Below are 20,208 nucleotides of genomic sequence, written 5' to 3' on the forward strand. Positions count from 1 at the left end.
GGTGGTTTAGTGGAGGAAGCATACACCGCCACAGATACCACCACCGAGCTGGGGTCCGCAATTCTGGGGGTGGGTAGGACGTGAGCGGTCCCAGGCTCTGACTGTCCCAGCCTCCACTAAACTCACCCAATGTGCCGTCAGGGAGATATAGTGGCCCTGCCCGCCTGTGCTTGTCCACGTGTCCGTTGTTAAGTGGACCTTGGCAGTAACCGCGTTGGTGAGGGCGCGTACAATGTTGCGGGAGACGTGGTCGTGCAGGGCTGGGACGGCACATCGGGAAAAGTAGTGGCGACTGGGAACTGAGTAGCGCGGGGCCGCCGCCATCATACTTTTGAAAGCCTCCGTTTCCAAAACCCTATATGGCAGCATCTCCAGGCTGATAAATTTGGCTATGTGCACGTTTAACGCTTCAGCGTGCGGGTGCGTGGCGGCGTACTTGCACTTGTGCTCCAACACTTGCGCTAGCGACGGCTAGACGGTGCGCTGACAGACATTGGTGGATGGGGCCGAGGACAGCGGAGGTGAGGGTGTGGGTGCAGGCCAGGACACGGTAGTGCCTGTGCCCTGAGAGGGGGGTTGGATCTCAGTGGCAGGTTGGGGCACAGGGGGAGAGGCAGCGGTGCAAACCGGAGGCGGTGAACGGCCTTCGTCCCACCTTGTGGGGTGCTTGGCCATCATATGTCTGCGCATGCTGGTGGTGGTGGCTCCCCGGCTGATCTTGGCGCGACAAAGGTTGCACACCACAGTTCGTCGGTCGTCTGCGCTCTCAGTGAAAAACTGCCAGACCTTTGAGCACCTCGGCCTCTGCAGGGTGGCATGGCGTGAGGGGACGCTTTGGGAAACAGTTGGTGGATTATTCGGTCTGGCCCTGCCTCTACCCCTGGACACCGCACTGCCTCTTGCAACCTGCCCTGCTGCTGCCCTTGCCTCCCCCTCTGAAGACCTGTCCTCAGTAGGCGTAGCAAACCAGGTGGGGTCAGTCACCTCATCGTCCTGCTGCTCTTCCTCCGAATCCTCTGTGCGCTCCTCCCTCGGACTTACTGCCCTTACTACTACCTCAGTGATGGACAACTGTGTCTCATCGTCATCGTCCTCCTCACCCACTGAAAGGTCTTGAGACAGTTGCCGGAAGTCCCCAGCCTCATCCCCCGGACCCCGGGAACTTTCCAAACGTTGGGCATCGGTCACGACAAACTCCTCCAGTGGGAGAGGATTCGGAACCTTTGCTGCCCATTCTGGGCAGGGGCCCGGGAACAGTTCCTGGGAGTCTGTCTGCTCCTCAGAATGTGTCATTGTAATGGAGTGAGGAGGCTGGGAGGAAGGAGGAGCAGCAGCCAGAGGATTCAGAGTTGCAGCAGTGGACGGCGCAGAACTCTGGGTGTTCGATAGATTGCTGAATGCACTTTCTGCCATCCACGACAGGACCTGCTCACACTGCTCATTTTCTAATAAAGGTCTACCGCGTGGACCCATTAATTGTGAGATGAATGTGGGGACGCCAGAAACGTGCCTCTCTCCTAATCCCACAGCAGTCGGCTGCGATACACCTGGATCAGGAGCTCGGCCTGTGCCCACACCCTGACTTGGGCCTCCGCGTCCTCGCCCGCGTCCACGTCCTCTAGGCCTACCCCTACCCCTCAGCATGGTGTATTACCAGTAGTGCAGAAACAGAACGCTGTAATTAAATGTGCCGCTTATTGGCCTGTGGTTGGAGGCTGACTTCGCTTACGGAACGCCAGGAAATAATTTTGCGCAAGCCTGCTGTAACACTTAGCCGGCTGCGTATGAATTAGGAGGACAACTACACCCAGCACAGACCCAGTACACTGAGGACAGTCACAGGCAGCCCAAATAGATTTTTTTTCCCAAATGTTTTTGGAAAGGCCCACTGCCTATATTCAATAAATATATGTCTTCTGTCCCTGCCTCACCACCACTACTGGCCCTGGAGTATGTATAATTACTGCAGGGCGCAATGCTCTGCATGGCCGATATACAAAAAAAAAAAGTGCAACACTGCAAAAAGCAGCCTCCACACTACTGCACACAGTTAGATGTGGCCCTAAGAAGGACCGTTGGGGTTCTTGAAGCCTAAAATCACTCCTAGCACTCTCCCTATAGCAGCTCCAGCACCAACAGCACTTTCCCTCCTCTATGTCAGAATGCATCTGTGGCGAGCCGCGGGAGGGGCCGATTTTTATACTCGGGTGACACCTGATCTCGCCAGCCACTCACTGCAGGGGGGTGGTATAGGGCTTGAACGTCGCAGGGAAAAGTTGTAATGCCTTCCCTGTCTTTCTATTGGCCAGAAAAGCACGCTAACGTCTCAGAGATGAAAGTGAAAGTAACTCGAACATCGCGTGGTACGAGTAACGAGCATCTCGAACACGCTAATACTCGAACGAGTATCAAGCTCGGACGAGTACGTTCGCTCATCTCTAAAGAGTTTTAATTTAACGCCAGAATAGTACATGCGTGCACAGGAATGTGCAAGTCAAGACTGTGTGTAGAAAAGATTGACTATGGTAACAGAAAGCTCTGGAATTGTACATATACGCACTTGGCATTTCTAGCTTGATTATGTGCTTGACATTCCTCCTGGTATCTGTTCAACTGGCCAGGCATCACATTACTGATCGCAGTTTTTAATTTTTGTAGTGGTTCTTTCAGTCGGTCATCCTGTCAATGAGAAGAAAAAAAGGAGTATCCTTATACATCTTGCAGAGGGCAGATAAAAGAACCTAATACAGTGGAACTAGTTACAAGCAAACTCTTAACCCTTTCCAATCCACTGTCTGACGTCTGAAGACATTATGATTTAAGGCTGTACAGCTCTGATGTTGGAAGACGTCCATCGGGATTCTCTTACTGTTTATTGCTAGCCTTTCTGCTGTCGGAGCCTATTAAACATGTCACCTCATGCAGTACTGGCTTTAGCCAGCATATAGCGCTGTTGTATAATGGCAGAAAAAGAGTAAGCCCCCCTAGGAAAACCAGGATACAAATTGGATTGGAAAGGGTTAAAGAACTTATGCAAAAAGATCTGGGTAGGTCATCAATAATTGATGGACAGAGGTTCGCCACTTGGGACTTCCGCATCCATAAGCTGATCGTCCAGACTGCTGTCTAGTGCAACAGGCCGGACTTATTCATCAGCGGACAGGAGAGAAGGTGTAGGCACTGGCTTCACTGCCATTGTAAACAATGGGAGAGTCGCGCTGCTGCTCCAACTTCTGCCCAGGACAGGATGTTTCATTACAGAAGCAGGAAGTGCAGTAGCAGCACAGCTCTCTCACCATTTTCAATGAGTGAAGCCATTGGCCTGTCTGCTGTTGACAGCAGGTCAGACAACCAGCTGATAGATGGTGGTCCCGAGTGGCAGACTCCCAATCAATCAACTAATGATGACCTATCCAGAGGATAGTTCATCAGTTGAAACGAGCTCAGTCTACCCTTTTAAAGGGACTTGAATGTGAGATCACTTCCACAATACTTCAGTATTGCAGTTGTAACTTTAGCCTATTACTAGGCCATAACAGACAAATACATAGCAGCCTGGGGCACCTTTACCAAACCCAGAGCTGCCACAGCAGCTATCGGTACCATGCATTCACATCACCGGCTCCCAGTACCGGCTTATATGAGGCCCCCCCCCCCCCCGCATAATGTAAGCCGTCAAAAAGCAAAGATGGAAACTTGCTTCGATTGCCACTATTTGTGACGAGTATCAGCCGTTTCAAACAGCCAACACCCCTTATATATGCAACAGGCTCCTGTCACAGAGTACTAATGGGTTAAAGGTGCGGCAACAGTTGGGGTTTTTCAAAGCACACAGGTGCTAAAGGAGTCTGTAAAACTTGTAATGGTGAAAAGGATTCAAAAAGGTCTAAAAAATTCCACATTGTATTATAATGCTGGAGAGAAGTGCTACATTACAGAACTTGCTGGATGAATGCCAGATTGAATAAAAGAATTTATGCATATTTGTACGTACCATCGTTACATCCTGCCATAAACATACCTGTATATGAAGGTGCAGCTTCTTCAATCGTTTGACAAGAGTATCCTTCGTGCATGGCACAAATGCTTCAATATAAGCATACACCCCACTTCTATTCATTGGGCCGAGTTCCTGCAGCTGCAACTCAATACTGTCAGAAAAGGACTAGAGTTCAGATTAATGAATTTCTGTAGCGTCACATAGAAATACTAAACCGCATATACAAGCCATATTATAGTAGTTTGCATATATTTTACTAAGGTCTGAGAGAACAGAGAAGAGGCAGATTCAGAAGTTCAAGAATACCAGAGAACTGTGCAGAAAGGAAGAGAATAAGATGAAACCTAGCATTATGACGAGTCTAGTGTTGGAGATGGCCTCTACTTCAACTTTCTCGAAGGAGTGAAGAGCCCAGCTCTTCGACTGTCAACTTCTGCAGCCAATGACAGATCAATCTGGTTCGCTGCAGGAAATTAGGACAATGGCAGACTCCATGCTTCTCATCTTTGGTAAAGTCCAATACCATCTAAGAGAGAGAATGCCTACTCCAGTTCAGCAGATGGCAGAGAATGAACAGGGGGAGTGTCTGCAGTACGGTTCACTGGAAGACAGCTGGGGCATAACGGTTCGGACTGTCTGCTATGAAATTTGGTACTACAGCGAGCATAGGAAAAATGCATGACTCTGGCTTGACCCTACCCGACGCTGTTGGCCCTGGTGTTAGATATTGCGCAAGAGTACTATTTAGTAAAGTGCTCTGAAATGGGTCTACTGCTATGAGCACTGCATGAGTCTGGTGGGTTATGCTTAAACTAAGATTGACCGTGCTTCCTTGTCTTCTGAAGTCAGGACCTGCAACAGAGTGGTTAATGCCAGTCTGTTTGCCCTCCTCTGTGAGGTAACCAAGAGTCTAATGCCAGCCCTGTATTCCCATAATCAGAAAGAAAACTGAAGATGAATGGAAGGACAGGTCTGCCTCCTATGGACACTAAGCTAAAACTGGCTAGCTTGGTTACTGAAGAAAGGCTATAGCCAGTAGGAGAAGATAACACTTTTGCTTAAGTGTCTGCCTCCTAGTGGCAGTAGCTATACCCAAGGTCCTACACTGTGTCCCATAGCAGAACAGACAAGAAAGCAAGTTCTCTTGTTATTTGTGTGCATGTAAGTAGTCCACGATAAACATGGCATACAATGGCAGCTTTAAGGACGGACTGCAAAGTCATGGTAAAGAAGCCAAGTATAAGACGGGCCTCCTCGGAATTCGCGCTGCATCTCCTATAAGCCCATTAATTTAGTTTATGGGGCTCATAAGCGATGACAAATTCCTTGTAATATAAGCAAAGAACCAATTTAATATTGTGTCTAATAAATTCCCACTAGCAGTTTTAAATAGCAAAAAAGTTTACATACTCTAACAAAATGTTATTCATCTCTTGAGTGAAAAATTTTTTCCGACCTTCTTCATCAAACATTTTCGAAGCCTAAGGGAACAGAGTAATACAATGATGAAAGCACAGACAACATAGATGAAGATATATTAGTATACAATGCAGTGTCTAAAGACCTTACCACTCGCAGGTCGTCAATTCTTTTTTCCAACTGAGCTGGAAGACCCTCAGGAAGAGGTGGGACTGGTTTTGGTGCCTGCACATGGACTGGATTTGGTGACAGTACCACGTTGCCATTTTCACCCTGATCTGAAACTGCAGGACTGTCATTGGAAGCAGAATCCAATAGTTTGTCCAAATCAAAATCTCCAAGCATTTCAAGTGCACACTCTGCCTCCTGTAAGAGTTCTCGCTCACTGCCGCCACCAAAGATGGCAAGGACAGGGTCACTACCGAGTGTCAGATCAGACAAATCGTTGGAAACAGGAGCTGTGTTGGGCTTAGGAGGGGCAGAGACTACAGTCACAGTTGGCGGGTTTGGTTTGTTTTCACTTTTTCGCATTGCATCCTTCTCCTTCTGAAATTTCTGGAGCATTGCAGCGAGAGCCATGGAATCCTTGTACAGCTTCTTCTTCTTCTTGTCAGGTTTATGTGCATTAAACGCAACTACCCTAAAAAACAAATGAGGAAAGTAAGACTCTCCAATAAGGAATACTTGGCATATAATCATGCTCAGTTTAGTTCTATTACAAATGATTTCTAAACTGATATAGATAAAAGCCATTCACCATCCCAGTCGGGCTAAGTGATTAATCAAATTAATTTGATGAATTCTCTGTTTCAACCATCCACGATTCTGCTTTTAGTCAGAATTGACAAATCTGCATTGGCCCCATTTATGGAGATACGGGGGAGGTAAGGAGTGGTGAATGGCTGTGCCCCGATCAGAGAATGGAGGAGGAAAGGAGCCGACTTCACATTCCCCACCCAAGTACTTTGGCCTGTCACAGTAGACAGCAGTGGGCACTGTAGTTTAGATGTGTGAGGTCGCAGTATTAAGCAGCGCCAGGCACAGAGGTCGCAACATATGGCATACAAGAAGTCAACAGTGGGCACAAGGTTCTAATACAGAGTATAGCAAAAAACAAGTCGTAGCTCAGGGGTCATGGTGTGTTAAGCGATAGATACAGCTGTCATAACATGGCGGTTCTATAGAGGGCAGCTGGAACAGCGAATGCTGACATGGAGTACACAATAGTCAGCAGCACACGTTCATTCTTCATATGGTTTATATTAATAACCAACAGTAGGGGTTGTGTCGTAGATTAGCACATGGATTATAACATTTGATAGGTCAGTAATGTTAAGCCATAACGACTTACATCCAAGTACTTATCGCATACTGGAGAAAGTCCCAGATCTGTTCAGTCTGGGGCTGGAGGTATCCACCTTAGGCTGGGTTCACACAGGGCGGATTTGCTGCGAAAATTCTGCCTGGAATTTCACCGCAGCAAATCCACCTGCAGCCGCTAATCTTGGGATTGGCAAGCCATGTGGACGAGATTTCTCAGAAATCTCGTTCACACGGGACGGCGAATCCATCGGGCCAAAGCCGGGGTTGCGGTGGGGATTCCCAGGCCGCAGCATGTTCATTCTTTTTTTTTTTCCGTTGCGGCCACGCTCTCCTCTATGGGCGTGCCGGCCGCAACGGAAAAGTGTACAGCCAAGCCGCTCCAAAACTCCTTCAAGGCTTTCTTAAGCTTTTTGGCAAGAGAGGCACCACATTTAGTGAGAGGTGATCATTTCTTAATAGAGTTGGCACATCTTTCTCCAGTGCACTTTATATTAAGACAGGTATGTGAAACTCGTGCCTTTATAAATCTTGGCCAATGTGTTTGAATTCAGGCAAATACAAGAGTCAGACTATTTAAATATATACTTATATACTATAAACTCTGAAGGTAATTGTTCTGTGGTACCCCATCGATTTTGTGACTTTCAGTTTTCTTGATGGTTTCTCCTTCTCCCCTGTCTCTTCTTTCCTTTTACGTTTCTTAAGAGGGCGATCATCTTCTTTCAACTTGGATACCTAAAGGAATAAAAGCTGATGAAATAAAAGTGCCCGGATGCTCAAGGTGGAGGCTCCTGTGATTAACATTGAGGAATTCACATTGAAATCAACCAATACTTACTGATGCCCCTTTTACACGGGCCGAGAATCTTACGATTCTCGTTTACCCAGGCGAACAAGCTGGTAACGTTTAGTTCTTGTGTTAACTGCTCAGCGTTTCACACTCCTGTGAATGATCAGTGTAACCTGCAGGAGGCGGCGCTGATTTTTATGCTGGCTACAACTGAATGACGAGCAAGTACCTCAAGATGCTCGTTCGTCGTTCAGTCATTGGATGCATTTAAACGGATTACCGTTCACTTTTGCTCATTTAAACACATTTGTGAACAATAATAATTCAATGTAAACGCACCTTTAAAAATCGGTCAACTGGCGTTACACTATACACACATTATGCAAACAAGTGGGCTTGAGTGTTTAAATGCTATGGCTACCAAATCAATTTTTTTTTATTGAATTGCATGTATTTGTTGCAAAAAAAAAAAACCTTCTTAATGGGATTGGTTAAAATTGGCTTCAGTAGCTTGCATGTCGTTTCCAGTCAATTTCGTTGCTTGCCTTTTGGAAGCTCGTCTCCAAGCCATGGCTGATTTGCTAAATTCTGATCAAATTTAATTGATCTGAATTCAGGCTAGTGCGCACTCAGGGGAGGAAAGAGGACATCTAGGTGAAGTCTAACGAGCAGTAACAGCTGGATCAGATATAAAAGACCCCAACTGTTTAAGCCTGGAAATGCCGCGGCATCTAGATGGCTAAAGAGATGTAGGGAGCACTCTGTCTGCTTCAGCCCCCCACGAAGGCAATTAAAAGGTATTGATGAGTTACCATGGCAGTCGAAGGCCTAACAAAGGCCCCCGAGCCTGTCATTGGCTATATGCCGAGAGACCCTGGACAATGCGGTGAACAATGTAAAACATTAAATAAATGTGAAGCAAAAACTGAATAGGACTGCCTGTCCACGGCCGTGACAGGGGAACACTGAGAGGTCTCCGCGATGAGCCCATGTAATAGATAGGCTCACTGCGGAGAATAGCGGCAAATCGCAGCATGCCGTGATTTTATTCCCGCTAGCGGAGAATCGCTAGGGTTGTCCACTCATGGATGTCGGGCTGCGCTTCCCATAGTTAGCCTATGGAAAACTTTTCATAGCGTGATCCGCGGAAGATTTATCGCCACGGCTCACACTATGACTATTGCCTGTGGACAGGCAGTGTAAATGTTACTCAAATCCAATAGATCACAATAAAAACGCATCTGGCTTGACAAAATAAACGGCCTCATATGGCCACGTATAATGGAAAAATGCTGAAAGAATTCTGAAGCTATGAAATAAATTATATTTATATACTCATTTCTGCATAAGACATTCAGTATCACTAGGATTGTACTGAAAACTAAGATAAATTTACAAGTTAGTTATACTGCACAGTGAACAGGGCGATTTATAATGTGAAACACAAAGGCAACGGCACTTTTCCCCTTCCTCCAAAAAAGTTGCATGTACCTCAAAATACGGTTTTTTTCAAAATTTACCATATCCCCACAAATGGCTAAAAAAAAAAAAAGCTTTAAGAAGTGACTACATTCATTCAGCCATATAAAAAAATTATATATAGAATTTTTTTATATGGCTGAATGAATGTAGTAACTTCTTAAAGCTGTTTTTTTTAGCCTTAGTTTAGTCATCTGCGGGGAATATCTCTCTCTCTCTCTCTCTCTCTCTCTCTCTCTCTCTCGTAATTGCCCTAAATGACTACGTTCGCTCATCTCTATTCACTAACTAAAACCAGATTCTGAAACATTTCAGTTTTCTAATCCATTTTTATTTTCTAACTGTAGGTTTTTATTTAATCCTATTATCTCTACATGACTACGGGGGCTCCATCAGCCTGAGTTGCAGTTAGCAGCATTTAGAAATATGCTTTACAGCAGCCTCATTGACCAGTCACAGTATGGGACAGGAGGGACCAAATGACTTCATTGGGAGAGCCTTAAGCGCCATTTACACGGGTTGATTATCACTTAAAATTCGTTCAAAACTTAACAAAACTGAGCGATGATCGTCCCGTCTAAATGCTAAATCATTTACTATTCAGTCACTTCTCGTTATCGCTGACTTTCAGTCAGCATATAAAAACGTCACTGGCTTCTCGCTGCGTGTAAACGCTCCCCGCTCAAGGTTACGCATAGAAGGTGAAGTGCTGAGCCAGAAGCCCACGATTGAGTAGTGAAGTCTGTCATTGTAAACGCTCGGCATGAGTGCTGATGACATCAGCATTCATGCAGTCGTTTACCTGACTACCTTCCTGTCTAAATGGGACATTAGAGCCATGCCCCCTGATTTATGCAGAGGCCTCTGTGCAGGAAGGGGGTGGAGGTGAGCTGTGACATCACCTATTGTGAATGGAGTGTTTTTATCTATAGGTGCTGGCTACAAATCCTGCCTCTGATGATAAATGACAAGTTTTTCTCTTTCTGCAGAAAAAATGACTTATTAGACTCAGCGGTTTAGTGTGAAAATTGCAAGATCTTACCTTTTTTTATAATAAAGATTAGGACACTGAAAATAAAATCTAAAAAGGTCTAACATAAGACTTTGACTTATTCAATGCATTTTTGGATGTCACTTTTTCCCTCAAGTAGTAATTGCATACTCACTTTTGACGATTTGTGCTTTTTATTTTCAACAAAATCTTCACCTTCTGAATCTGAAGTCTGACGAAATTGCAGTGTTCCTGTGTTGATATAAAACCCCCCGTACTTTGTAGTCAATGACGCTGGAACCAATTCATCATACTAATTTGAAGAAAAAGAAAAGAAATTGTTTTTTTTTTTTAGATGCAAGCCCATTCGTCAGCCATTAACTCCCATTGAAAAATAAAAAAAAGTATATGCAGAAGAATATGATTTTCTATACAGTGAAAGAAAAATAAGCCTAAGTATACCGTCCTAGAATACGTCAAAAAGATCATTTGTGGCATATGCTGGGTGCATCGAGGCCTATGGACACTTTTAGCACTTATGCTGGGAGCTTACCCAGTACACTTGCCAAGCCTGGGCATGAACGGAGATGTTACAACTTGACCCCATGATATGCAATTGATCTCACAATACCTCCGGTCATGCAATGTGTTTACACTGAACGATATTGTTTGGATTCCCGTGACCCAGCGAGAATATAAATGATCGTTCAGTTAACTGCACGCAGCGACAGGACAAACGGGAACTTATTCACTTCTCGTTCATCAGTTTCTGCATGCAGAAAACTGAACGACAGATCATTCTGTGTAAACAGGTAGTGTCACTTATGAATGACCTCCTGCGAATGGAGGCGGGCGGGCCAGACTGATCCCCGACTGCTCCACCTGCATTCACTAGCGATGATTGCTCCTGTGTAAAAGCACCTTAATAAATTTAAATTGTTTTTCTAGCACACAATTTAGAATTGAGAAAGCTCTGCTCACTGCTTCGGAGTTATCAATAAAAGGATCCGTCTCATCATAGCCATAACCTATGTCGATCAGATCCTGCATACGATCCTTCCGATGACGGTGACTTTTCCCACCCTGTAAGAGAACAAACATATATATTATATATAGAATAATATATATAATTCTCTATCAGATTTTTCTGAGCTCAGCTAAAGAGCGAGCATGAACTAACTACTACGATTTCTCCCAAACTCAGAAGCACCGCACCAGAGTAAGAGCAAGCGTCACACCGCCGGCGAACTCACAAAGAACAAATGGGAAAAATCATGGAAAAGAACGCAAAATATGCAAGTTAGACAACTGGTTGTAATACATCTTCTACATTACTAGATATGTGACCGGGTTTATAAAGAATACCTAGTCCTATTACCCATGTGAGGATGTGGCAGTCTCAAGACAAACCATCCGATACTGCAACAAAAGCACTATCACCGCTGAAAAAATCCTATTGATAATAAGAATGTAACTATTCTGCTCCAATATACAGAAAGCGCTGGTCAGACCTAGCAGGCCCGATAAAGGAAATGTATCTTGTGATAATATAGAATGAGTATATATGTGATGGCTACAAGGTTGACTTGGTCTTATCTGGTAGGCTCTTCACATTGGCCAATATCTTTTACTGTGGAGGCGCTGGCATCTTTGCAGAAGACTTGCCATATTTGTCACCCGACTCCAATTTAGAGCAAGCCAGAAGATGGGACAAACATCAAGGGCTACAACAAGCAGATGGACCTCTGTGAGCACCACTCATTCTACAAGACACTACACTGCTCACCATTCTTTGTATTAACCCCTTATTACCTCACTGTCTAATTCTAACTCAAGGATTTTGCCTAATGAACTAATGGGCAGAACTGCAAACTAAGCTGGGAACTGGGAGGATATGTGGAGCTACAAATGAGGACCACCATTTCTCCCCAACCTCAGGAACACGGACATTGAGAACTTGCGGTAAGTTTCAGGATTCTGCATCTCCCTTTTATTTTCATAAGCTTTACATTTTTTTATATTAGAGTCCGTAAACTTTAATAAGTGTGGACCTTGTTGCTACGACTAAGCCTTTGGTGAGGTTAACTCTTGGACTGCTGGAGAAGAGTGAGTGTGTAGGTAGGAGCCTTGGACCTCAAGGGTGGTAGCAGTGAGCGTTTGGGGTCTATGCTCATTGGCAGCTCAAGTGGAAGGTGCTCACAAGAATAAGTGGCTGAGATAGATCAACACCTGGCTGTTGCACCCAAGTCAGGTGCAGACTTAAATCAGCCTTTATTAGACCATTTTCATTTTTGTTATTTTTTGTATTTGACTATTGATAAAAATACTAAAAATATTGAAATATTCTACTTTTCACAGTGGGTACAGTCACAACAAGTTCCCGGGTCTCTGAAGTTCCCTTGTCAGCTCTGTTGTGTGGGGATTAAACTAGTTCAGGTTGGAGTATTTGGTCCTTGAAGACAACAGAGCTTGTAAGCACTTGAGCTAAACACATGATCACCATAAATAGACATATATATTTCCAGGTTTTGGTCCTCGTGGCCAAGCCCAATTTTTCAAATCTGACACTTTACGTGGTAATGAGTCTCGAATGCTATTACTTATCCAAGTGATTCTAAGAAGATTTTTTTCAGGACACATTACTTCACATCCGCTGTAAACTTTGGTGGGTTTTGCATTTATTTAGAAGAAAATTAAAAATTTAAGAGAGTGTGGAAAAATTAGTATTTTTCAAAACATTTTCTGCCTGTAACAAAAATAGTCTTACCAGACAAAGTAGTAAAACAACCTTTATCACAAGTCCACATTGTCACCATCATTTTTTAACGCTCCTATTTTTTTCAGGACGCTACGAGGATTATAAGTACAGCAGTGATTGTTCAAATTTGGAAGAACATTCCCAAACTCCATTTTTTCAGGAACCAGTTCAGTTTTGAAGTGGGTTTGAGGGGCCTGTGCATTAGAAACCACCTATAGATCGCCCCATTATAAAAACGGAACCACTCAAAACATTCAAAACTACATTTAGGATGTTTGTTAACCTCGCAGATGGTTCACGGGAATTAAAGCAAAGTGAAGGGGAAATTCAAACATTTTAATTTTTTTTCCAGATATTTGATTTTCAAACTAGTGTTTTTTTTGTATCACAGACAGAGATGTAAGAGAAAAACCTCTATATTACCCTGAATCTGCAGTTTTTAGGAATATCCTTCACATGGCCCAAGTGTTCAAAATGACTCAAATACCGGCCTCAGGCATAAAGAAGCAGCGCGTCAATTTTGGAGTCTCCCTTTTAGGCCGCCTGCAGACGAGCGGAAATCCCACGGCGGGATTTCCCGCGGGATTTCCGCCGCTCAAAGCCTGCATAGGATTGCGTTAACAAACGCAATCCTATGCAGACGGCCGCGGTTTGGCCGCGTGAAATGTCGCGCGCCAAACAAACCGCGGCATGTCCTATTTTTGTGTGGGGCTCGCAGAGCCTCGCACAGAAACGTCACTCACACAGCCGGCGGCTCCGGTCTGCGCATGCGCCGGCTGCCGGCACATAAAAGAGCCGGGGCCGTCGGGCGCGGGTAAGTACGCGCTCATCCCTGCAGGCGCTCGGGTCGGGTCCCGCGGCGAGAATTTTCGCCGCCGGATCCGACCCGCTCGTCTGCAGGCGGCCTTATTGGGACATTTTCCAGGCACCCTTTAGGGTTTTTCACACAGCAGACTACGACACGCATTTTTTTACGTGAATTTCGCCTCTAAGAGCGAAGCACAAATTTGTGACTAAAGTACATATTTCTGACGCAGATTTTCAAATGCATCGAGACCTGTCAATGGTGAAAATACAAGTGCAGAACGCCTGGAGCAATTCCGGATTTGTGTTATAAATTTTGCACATAGATTTTCTTTTAACCCTGTCAATGGGCAAAATATGTGTGCAAATCCATAGCGAAATATGCAGCTTAGGCCTCCTGCACACGAGCATCACCTAAGCAGTCTAATTAGTCCCTGGCGTTAGCAATTAACACTGGAAAAATCACAGTCACACGTGCAATTTCGTATGAATAGGTTGTGCATTTGCGCACCCCATAGACACCTGTTGAGTCTCGGGGGTGCACGAAAAGAGAGCATGTTGCGTATTTTTCCGCCTGATAGAAATGCAGGCGTAAAAACACTAAATGTGAGGGAGCCTATTGAAATCAATGGGTTCTATGGTCTGCAGTTTGCATAGGCGATTCTGCATGTGCAAAAACGTGCACAAAATTGCCCATAAGCAAGAGCCCTTAGCTGCAGGCGCTGCTGTGGTTTTAGATGCGAAATCCATGCAGAAAAATCTTCATTAGATTCAACCATGTGAACATACCCTTACTGTATTTACCAGCTCCCCGACAGGCGGTGGGTAGTGGAGATGGTAGATAAACACTTATTACAGTTTTCACTACTACACTTTACTTGCCCCAAGACCGCAGCGATTAGTGTCTGGGGGTCTCTGGGCAAAACTCTGACTTTGGCCCCCTGCACACGGGCGGAAATTCTGCGGTGGGATTTCACGCAGAATTTCCACCAGTGCCCACTGCCATAGGATTGCATTAGAAAATGCAATCCTATGCACACAGCCGCGATTTGTCTATGTGAAAACACGCGCGGAAAACAAATCGCGGCATGTTCTATTTCTGTGTGAGACTCTCAGAGGCCCGCACAGAAACGCCAGTAGCGATGGGCTGGCTCCACTTAGCGCATGCGCTGGCGCATAGCATAGATGGAAGACGCCGGGAGCGGGTGATCCACAGGGGAACGGGTCCGCATCCCGCTGCGAGAATTCTCACACCGGGATCTGACCCGGTCGTCTGCAGGCAGCCTTTAGCTTCCTTGGGAGAGGCTGGTCACCAAAGGATCAATGAACCTAAAAAACTAAAATACTCAAGACATCCCCTTGAATATGAAAAAAAATAACAGGACATTTCTATCATGCACCATAACAAGTGATTTATAAACAGAGCTCTCGTTAGTTTTCACAGGCACGTACTCGTATAACAGTAAGGCAATAACCTTTTAGGGGGTTTCTGGGATAAACCGTGCTTCCCCCAGTATAGGAGGATAAAAAGCTACTTACATATTTTGCTTCAAATTTCTTTGCCATTCTTTCCACTTCAAGCCTTTCCCGCTCTTCATCATTAAACGGATCGCTGGATGGTGCAAGCTTAGCCTAAAACGTAAAGCACAATGCAGCTGATAATGGGGTCTCAGGCAGCTTTTAGTGATTTCATACAAACAGGATTGTCTTGTATTTCTGTAACAGATAAGACGTCGGTCACATCTTGGTTTCCCCCCATTTAGTGCTGGAGTTCGCTCCATGTTAATCTGTCTAACATATGTAACGCCAACTGTTTAACCGCTGCCATTATAGCCTGCGGGTGACTAATATTGTACGCCATTGTAGGTTTAGCGGACATCTCCCCGTTACCAGACAACCACACTGTACAGTCCTCTCCTGGACCCTAGCGGATGGAAGTGGATTACATTATACTACTCCGTCCTCTGGGGGGCTGTCGCTATATAAAGGCCAGACAAAACCCAAAAGTAATCTAAACTTGGCTTCATATGGCATTTTTTGCTTAAGTTTATCACGTACAGCGGAGAAGCGCCCAGTATTCATGCTACACCTTGCCAACAGAAGACGTTAGGGCTCCTGCACACTGGTGAGGGCGATATCGGGCAGTGATTCACAGCCCATTAAAGCCCTCACAGTCCTAAAAAACCCCTGGATGCAAGGAGCTTTCGAAAGGAAACAGCCATGCATTCCTGCTGGGCTGAAGGAATCCCCCATAGCGAGAAGAGAGAGAGGAGGGCAGAACTAGAGGGGATCTCCTAGAGGTCTCCTCATTTTTGAGAGATGGGGGGGGGGGCTAGACTGGAGGGCTACAGGGGGCGTGGCTAGAGCATTTTCATAGGGATTCGTCTCTAACCTAGGGAGAAGGGGCTAGAGGGATCTACCATCTGGCCCCACCCCCTCTTGGTTAGAGAGGAATTACTATGGAAACCCTCTCTAGCTCCGTGCCCTCTCAGGGAAGCCCTCTAGCCCTGCCCCCTCTCTAACCAAATATGGGAGATCTCTAGGATGCAGGGCTTTTTCGTGATCTTCTTCCATTGAAAACAATGGGCGATATCGCTACAAGGAAGAACATTCTGTGATATTTTCTGCATAACATCGCAACGCAGCAAAACATCACAAATGTGAGTGAACCTATTCAAAAGAATGGATTCATATTTGTGCGAGTGTTTTGCAATACACAAATCTCACACAATCTTCTCGCCAGTGTGAAGGCGCCTTCAGTCAGACAACTAAGGATGATGGAAGCCCGACAGCGGCGGTCAGATAAGGTCTCATCATGAGATGCTGGGAAGCGCTGTTTGGCAGATACAACCATAACCTACAGATGAGTGATGTCCCCATTACACCACCTTCACGCCCTCCGTTTACACAAGGAGATTTTGCCGCAAATATATGTTAAATGGAGACAAAAACCGCATTGTGAACCCAGACTAGTAGACCTCTATAGACATGTTTAGTGTGCAGGCACCAACTGTACGGTAAGAACGGGGTGTGAACGGGACCTGCATGTGTCACAACGACCAAACCAAAAAGTGAAAAAGCACAAGCCTGAAGCTGGTGGCGCGCCCAAGTGTGGACATGGCAGACTCGCAGTGTCAATGTTTGCAGGCATTTACAGTACAAGTGGACAGTGGGTTCAAAATCTTCCCAATGTCCATGATTTACAGGACTTTGTGTGGAGGGAGGAACGGCACACAGTGTCGCACAGCGGACACTTTTGGGTAAGCCTGGAAAATAACTGCCTGGGACCAGCGTGAAGGCATTTATCTTCTTGGCAAACTGGCAATCGTGAATGGCAAATGACTGCCGAAGCAGCTGGGACAGAGGCCGCTGGGCTGACGAGTAACTACAAGGGGCACAGAGGCCTTTTTCTGTTTTGACCCCTCCTTGCTGCGGTACCCAGCCTATTGTGACCAGAGGACCATGGACACGCGTTTCAGCGACTGTAGCGACGAGAGGCCAACAAGCGCCGCCGCCACTCCCTTCCGTTATAAGATTTGTCGCATTGTATAATAGTGCAGAATACTACACTACGCTAACCATCCAAAGTAATGGAATAACGAGGTTAAACGCGGCTCAGCCATTCTGGGCAGACACCTCCGCTTACCCACAAAGGCAGCTAATTACAGAGGATATCAGTCGGCGCCCCACGCCGACTAAAACAGAAGTCCCAACCCCGCAGGAAGGAGTCTGAGAGGAGCGTTATACAAAGCGTAGGGCAGTGACAGACAGCCCGACCGTCCTCGGTCACAGCAGGGGTTCTGCGCACCGGCTGGAAGCGTTAGATTGTACGCGGACAGCCAGAACAAGTCGGTACTAATCCAGTCACCGTGCACCCGTGGAGTAAGCGCTGTTCGTAGACACCGCAGTGCAGAAACCTGCATCAGTTTCACCCGTGAGGAGTTCATCATGTGTGAAATGAATCACGTTGGATACATAAGACCCGGATTATCACAAATGTCCTGAGCGCTGGGGGTCTGTCCGAGTCCTACAGTCCAGTTAGCGCTCACGCACATGTGACTCTCCGGCAGCACACGGACCCATTATAGCCTACATGGCTGCAGTCACGCTGATGTGTGAGGGGATCGCTGAGTCCTATCCTCACCATGTCACACAGATGGCATCTGTGTCCTGCAGAGATCCCCGGGCACATGCTTGTCCAGCTCTAAGTTAGGCTGGCTGCACACGGGCACAGTTGCATTGCAGAATCCGAAGCGGGCGCCCGCCTCCAGATTCCACAGCAAATACAGCCCATAGCATGCTACGGAAAAACGCCCTTTCCTCTACATCAGCAGAAATCAATTGCGATTTTCCGCTCACGGAGGTAAAATCACAGCATATTTTATTTTTGCACAAATTGAAGTCAATGGAAGCCATCCGCTCCTCGGCCTTTCCCCATTGACATCACGGAAAGGACGCGGATTCCGCGTCATACCTAGGCGATGACACTGGAAAAGCGCAGATTTAAAAAAGTTTTTTTAAGCTGTACTGCGCATGTCCGACAGCTCACCGTGCAGACCATCCGCAGTACAGAGAAGATGAAAGAAAATCAGGTGCGTACGGATGCGCCCAGGACCCCTGTCCGTCAGCTGCTCACTGGACTAGGATGCAGAAACCTCTCTTCACACTACAGTGGTCAGACTTGGTATTACAGGCAAAGTTCCAAGAGAGGTGAATAGGAGACAGCTGCAATACCAAGCCTGACCACTGTAATAAAAATGGAGCTACTTGCTTCCTGCAGAAGAAAGCTCAGTGCAAGGGTCCAAAGAACAGCTGATCACTAAGGACCCCCGCCAATCTACTACCGATGATGTATCCTGCAATAGTTTACAACCGGATACCCCCCTCTAAGGTCGTTGTTGAAAGTTCCTCATTGGACCTTCAGCTATACATCACTGCACTTACATAGGACTGCACATATGTAGCGCTCGTGCAAATTTATCCACGGATGAAATGTGTGACAGCTGGCGGGCAAACTACTGGCACCCTCAGGGATCCCACAGGTGGCACGCAAGCCTGCCAGGTGATGGGAGCAAGCACGACCACCAGTTCATCCACCGCGGACTGTCAGGCGATGTCCAGCAGTGAATGGCGCGGTGGGCGCACACAGCGCCACTTGTTAGGCTGTGCCATTCTCATGATCCCTGGTATCTGCATTGAACATCGTCCATTACCACATGGCACCCCAGTGCCACTGATCACTGACCCCACCACCACCAGGGCCCAGCTACCTCTCACCACCACTCCACCTGGGCCCGGCTGTCTTAACTCTTCCCCCAACCCACTAGGGCCCAGCCACCTCTTACCTACCCCCCCACCAGCTCACAAGGGCCCGGCCGCCTCTCATCGGCCACCAAGCAGCCCACCAGGGCCCGACTGCCTCTCACCTACTCCACCCCAGGTCTGTCCACATCTCACCACGTCCCATCAGGGCCCGCCCACTTCTCACCTCCCCCCCAACCAGCCCACTAGGGTCCGGTGGCCTCTCACCTCCCCCCCGACTAGCCCATCAGGGTCTGACCGCCTCTCACCTCAGGGGCCCGACCGCTTCACTTTACCCCCTCCCCCCACGACCAAAGGTCGGCCGCCTCTCCCCTCCCACTAGGGCCCGGCCGTCTTAACTCCCCAGCCCACTAGGGCCCGGCCGTCTTAACTCCCCAGCTCACTAGGGCCCAGCCGCCTGTCCCCTCCCCCCACCAAGGCCCGGCCGCCTCTCACCTCCTCCTTGGCCGCGCGGCTTCCCTTCCTCTCGTTCTGCAGCAGCAGCCGGTAGCTGAACTCGGCGCAGCTCTCCTCCGTCGGATCGCTCAGCGCCAACTCCAGCCGGACGGTGTTCCCGGGGCTCGGCCTCCCGTCCTCCGCCTTGCTGTTGGCCGGACACGCCGCGGCCTCCCGGGCTGTCGTGGAGGATGTGGCGGCTTCCCGTTGCGGCCGCGGTAGAGGGGCCTGCGGAGGAGGAGGAGGCCGCTGCTGCATTCCGGGGAGCGCTGGACGAGCCGCCTGCAAGCGCTGACCGGCCGCCGGGCTCGGAGGATTCCGCTGCTGCTCCACTATCAGGCTTCCTATAGTCTCGCGTGGTTTCACGGGTGACAGACTAACAAATGGCACCCTGCGCGGCTCCGCCATTCTTTACCCACACGGGCAACTCCTGCCGGACCACCGAGCTTAGAGACTCCCGCTTAGCTTCTTCCGTATTCCAAGGCCGTGCGGCCGGGCCGCTGGTGACGGCACCTCCCCCTATGTCCTGCTGGCCGCCACCAGCTCCCTTCTATGAACTATTCTACGCGTCGCCGCCATCTTGGCCCCCACATAAATAATAACAAGGCCGCTCTCCAACGCGCATGCGTCTGGAGGTCGCCGAGGATGGGCGTGAGCTGGGCGTCGTCACGTGGCTCCTTCTCCTCGTTTTGCATTTGTTTGGACGTGCTGACGGAAAGTTACGCTGCTTCGTGACGTAGAGAGCGCGTGCGTCGCTATAGCAACGAGGACGCTGCGTACTCCGCATCTGGAAGTGCAGTGAAAACGGCTTCTGACAGATGTGGAAGTGGAGCTGTGCACTGTCATGGCGCTCGTACTGGTCAGCGTGACCTTACACTGCTCACTAT

At 47.5% G+C, this 20,208-nt stretch overlaps 1 protein-coding gene across 2 annotated transcripts in view; it reads right to left on the reverse strand.

The window, feature by feature from the left end:
• UBN2 (ubinuclein 2) overlaps positions 1–19,922 on the reverse strand; it is a 58,530-nt gene extending 38,608 nt beyond the window's left edge. The window contains exons 1-9 of one of the 2 annotated variants that reach the window (XM_066596214.1): positions 19,322–19,922; positions 15,104–15,196; positions 10,984–11,085; positions 10,178–10,315; positions 7,368–7,477; positions 5,570–6,059; positions 5,411–5,481; positions 4,022–4,151; positions 2,561–2,679 (exon numbers count right to left, since the gene is read on the reverse strand). In XM_066596214.1, coding sequence (XP_066452311.1) covers positions 2,561–2,679; positions 4,022–4,151; positions 5,411–5,481; positions 5,570–6,059; positions 7,368–7,477; positions 10,178–10,315; positions 10,984–11,085; positions 15,104–15,196; positions 19,322–19,729 — 1,661 coding nt within the window. In that variant the 5' untranslated portion in view covers positions 19,730–19,922. The remainder of the gene's footprint in view (positions 1–2,560; positions 2,680–4,021; positions 4,152–5,410; positions 5,482–5,569; positions 6,060–7,367; positions 7,478–10,177; positions 10,316–10,983; positions 11,086–15,103; positions 15,197–19,321) is intronic. The other variant, XM_066596215.1, reaches the window with a different exon arrangement.
• Between the last annotated feature and the right edge of the window lie 286 nt (positions 19,923–20,208).

Source organism: Eleutherodactylus coqui, chromosome 3, assembly GCF_035609145.1.
Source record: "Eleutherodactylus coqui strain aEleCoq1 chromosome 3, aEleCoq1.hap1, whole genome shotgun sequence".
Lineage (NCBI taxonomy): Eukaryota > Metazoa > Chordata > Amphibia > Anura > Eleutherodactylidae > Eleutherodactylus > Eleutherodactylus coqui.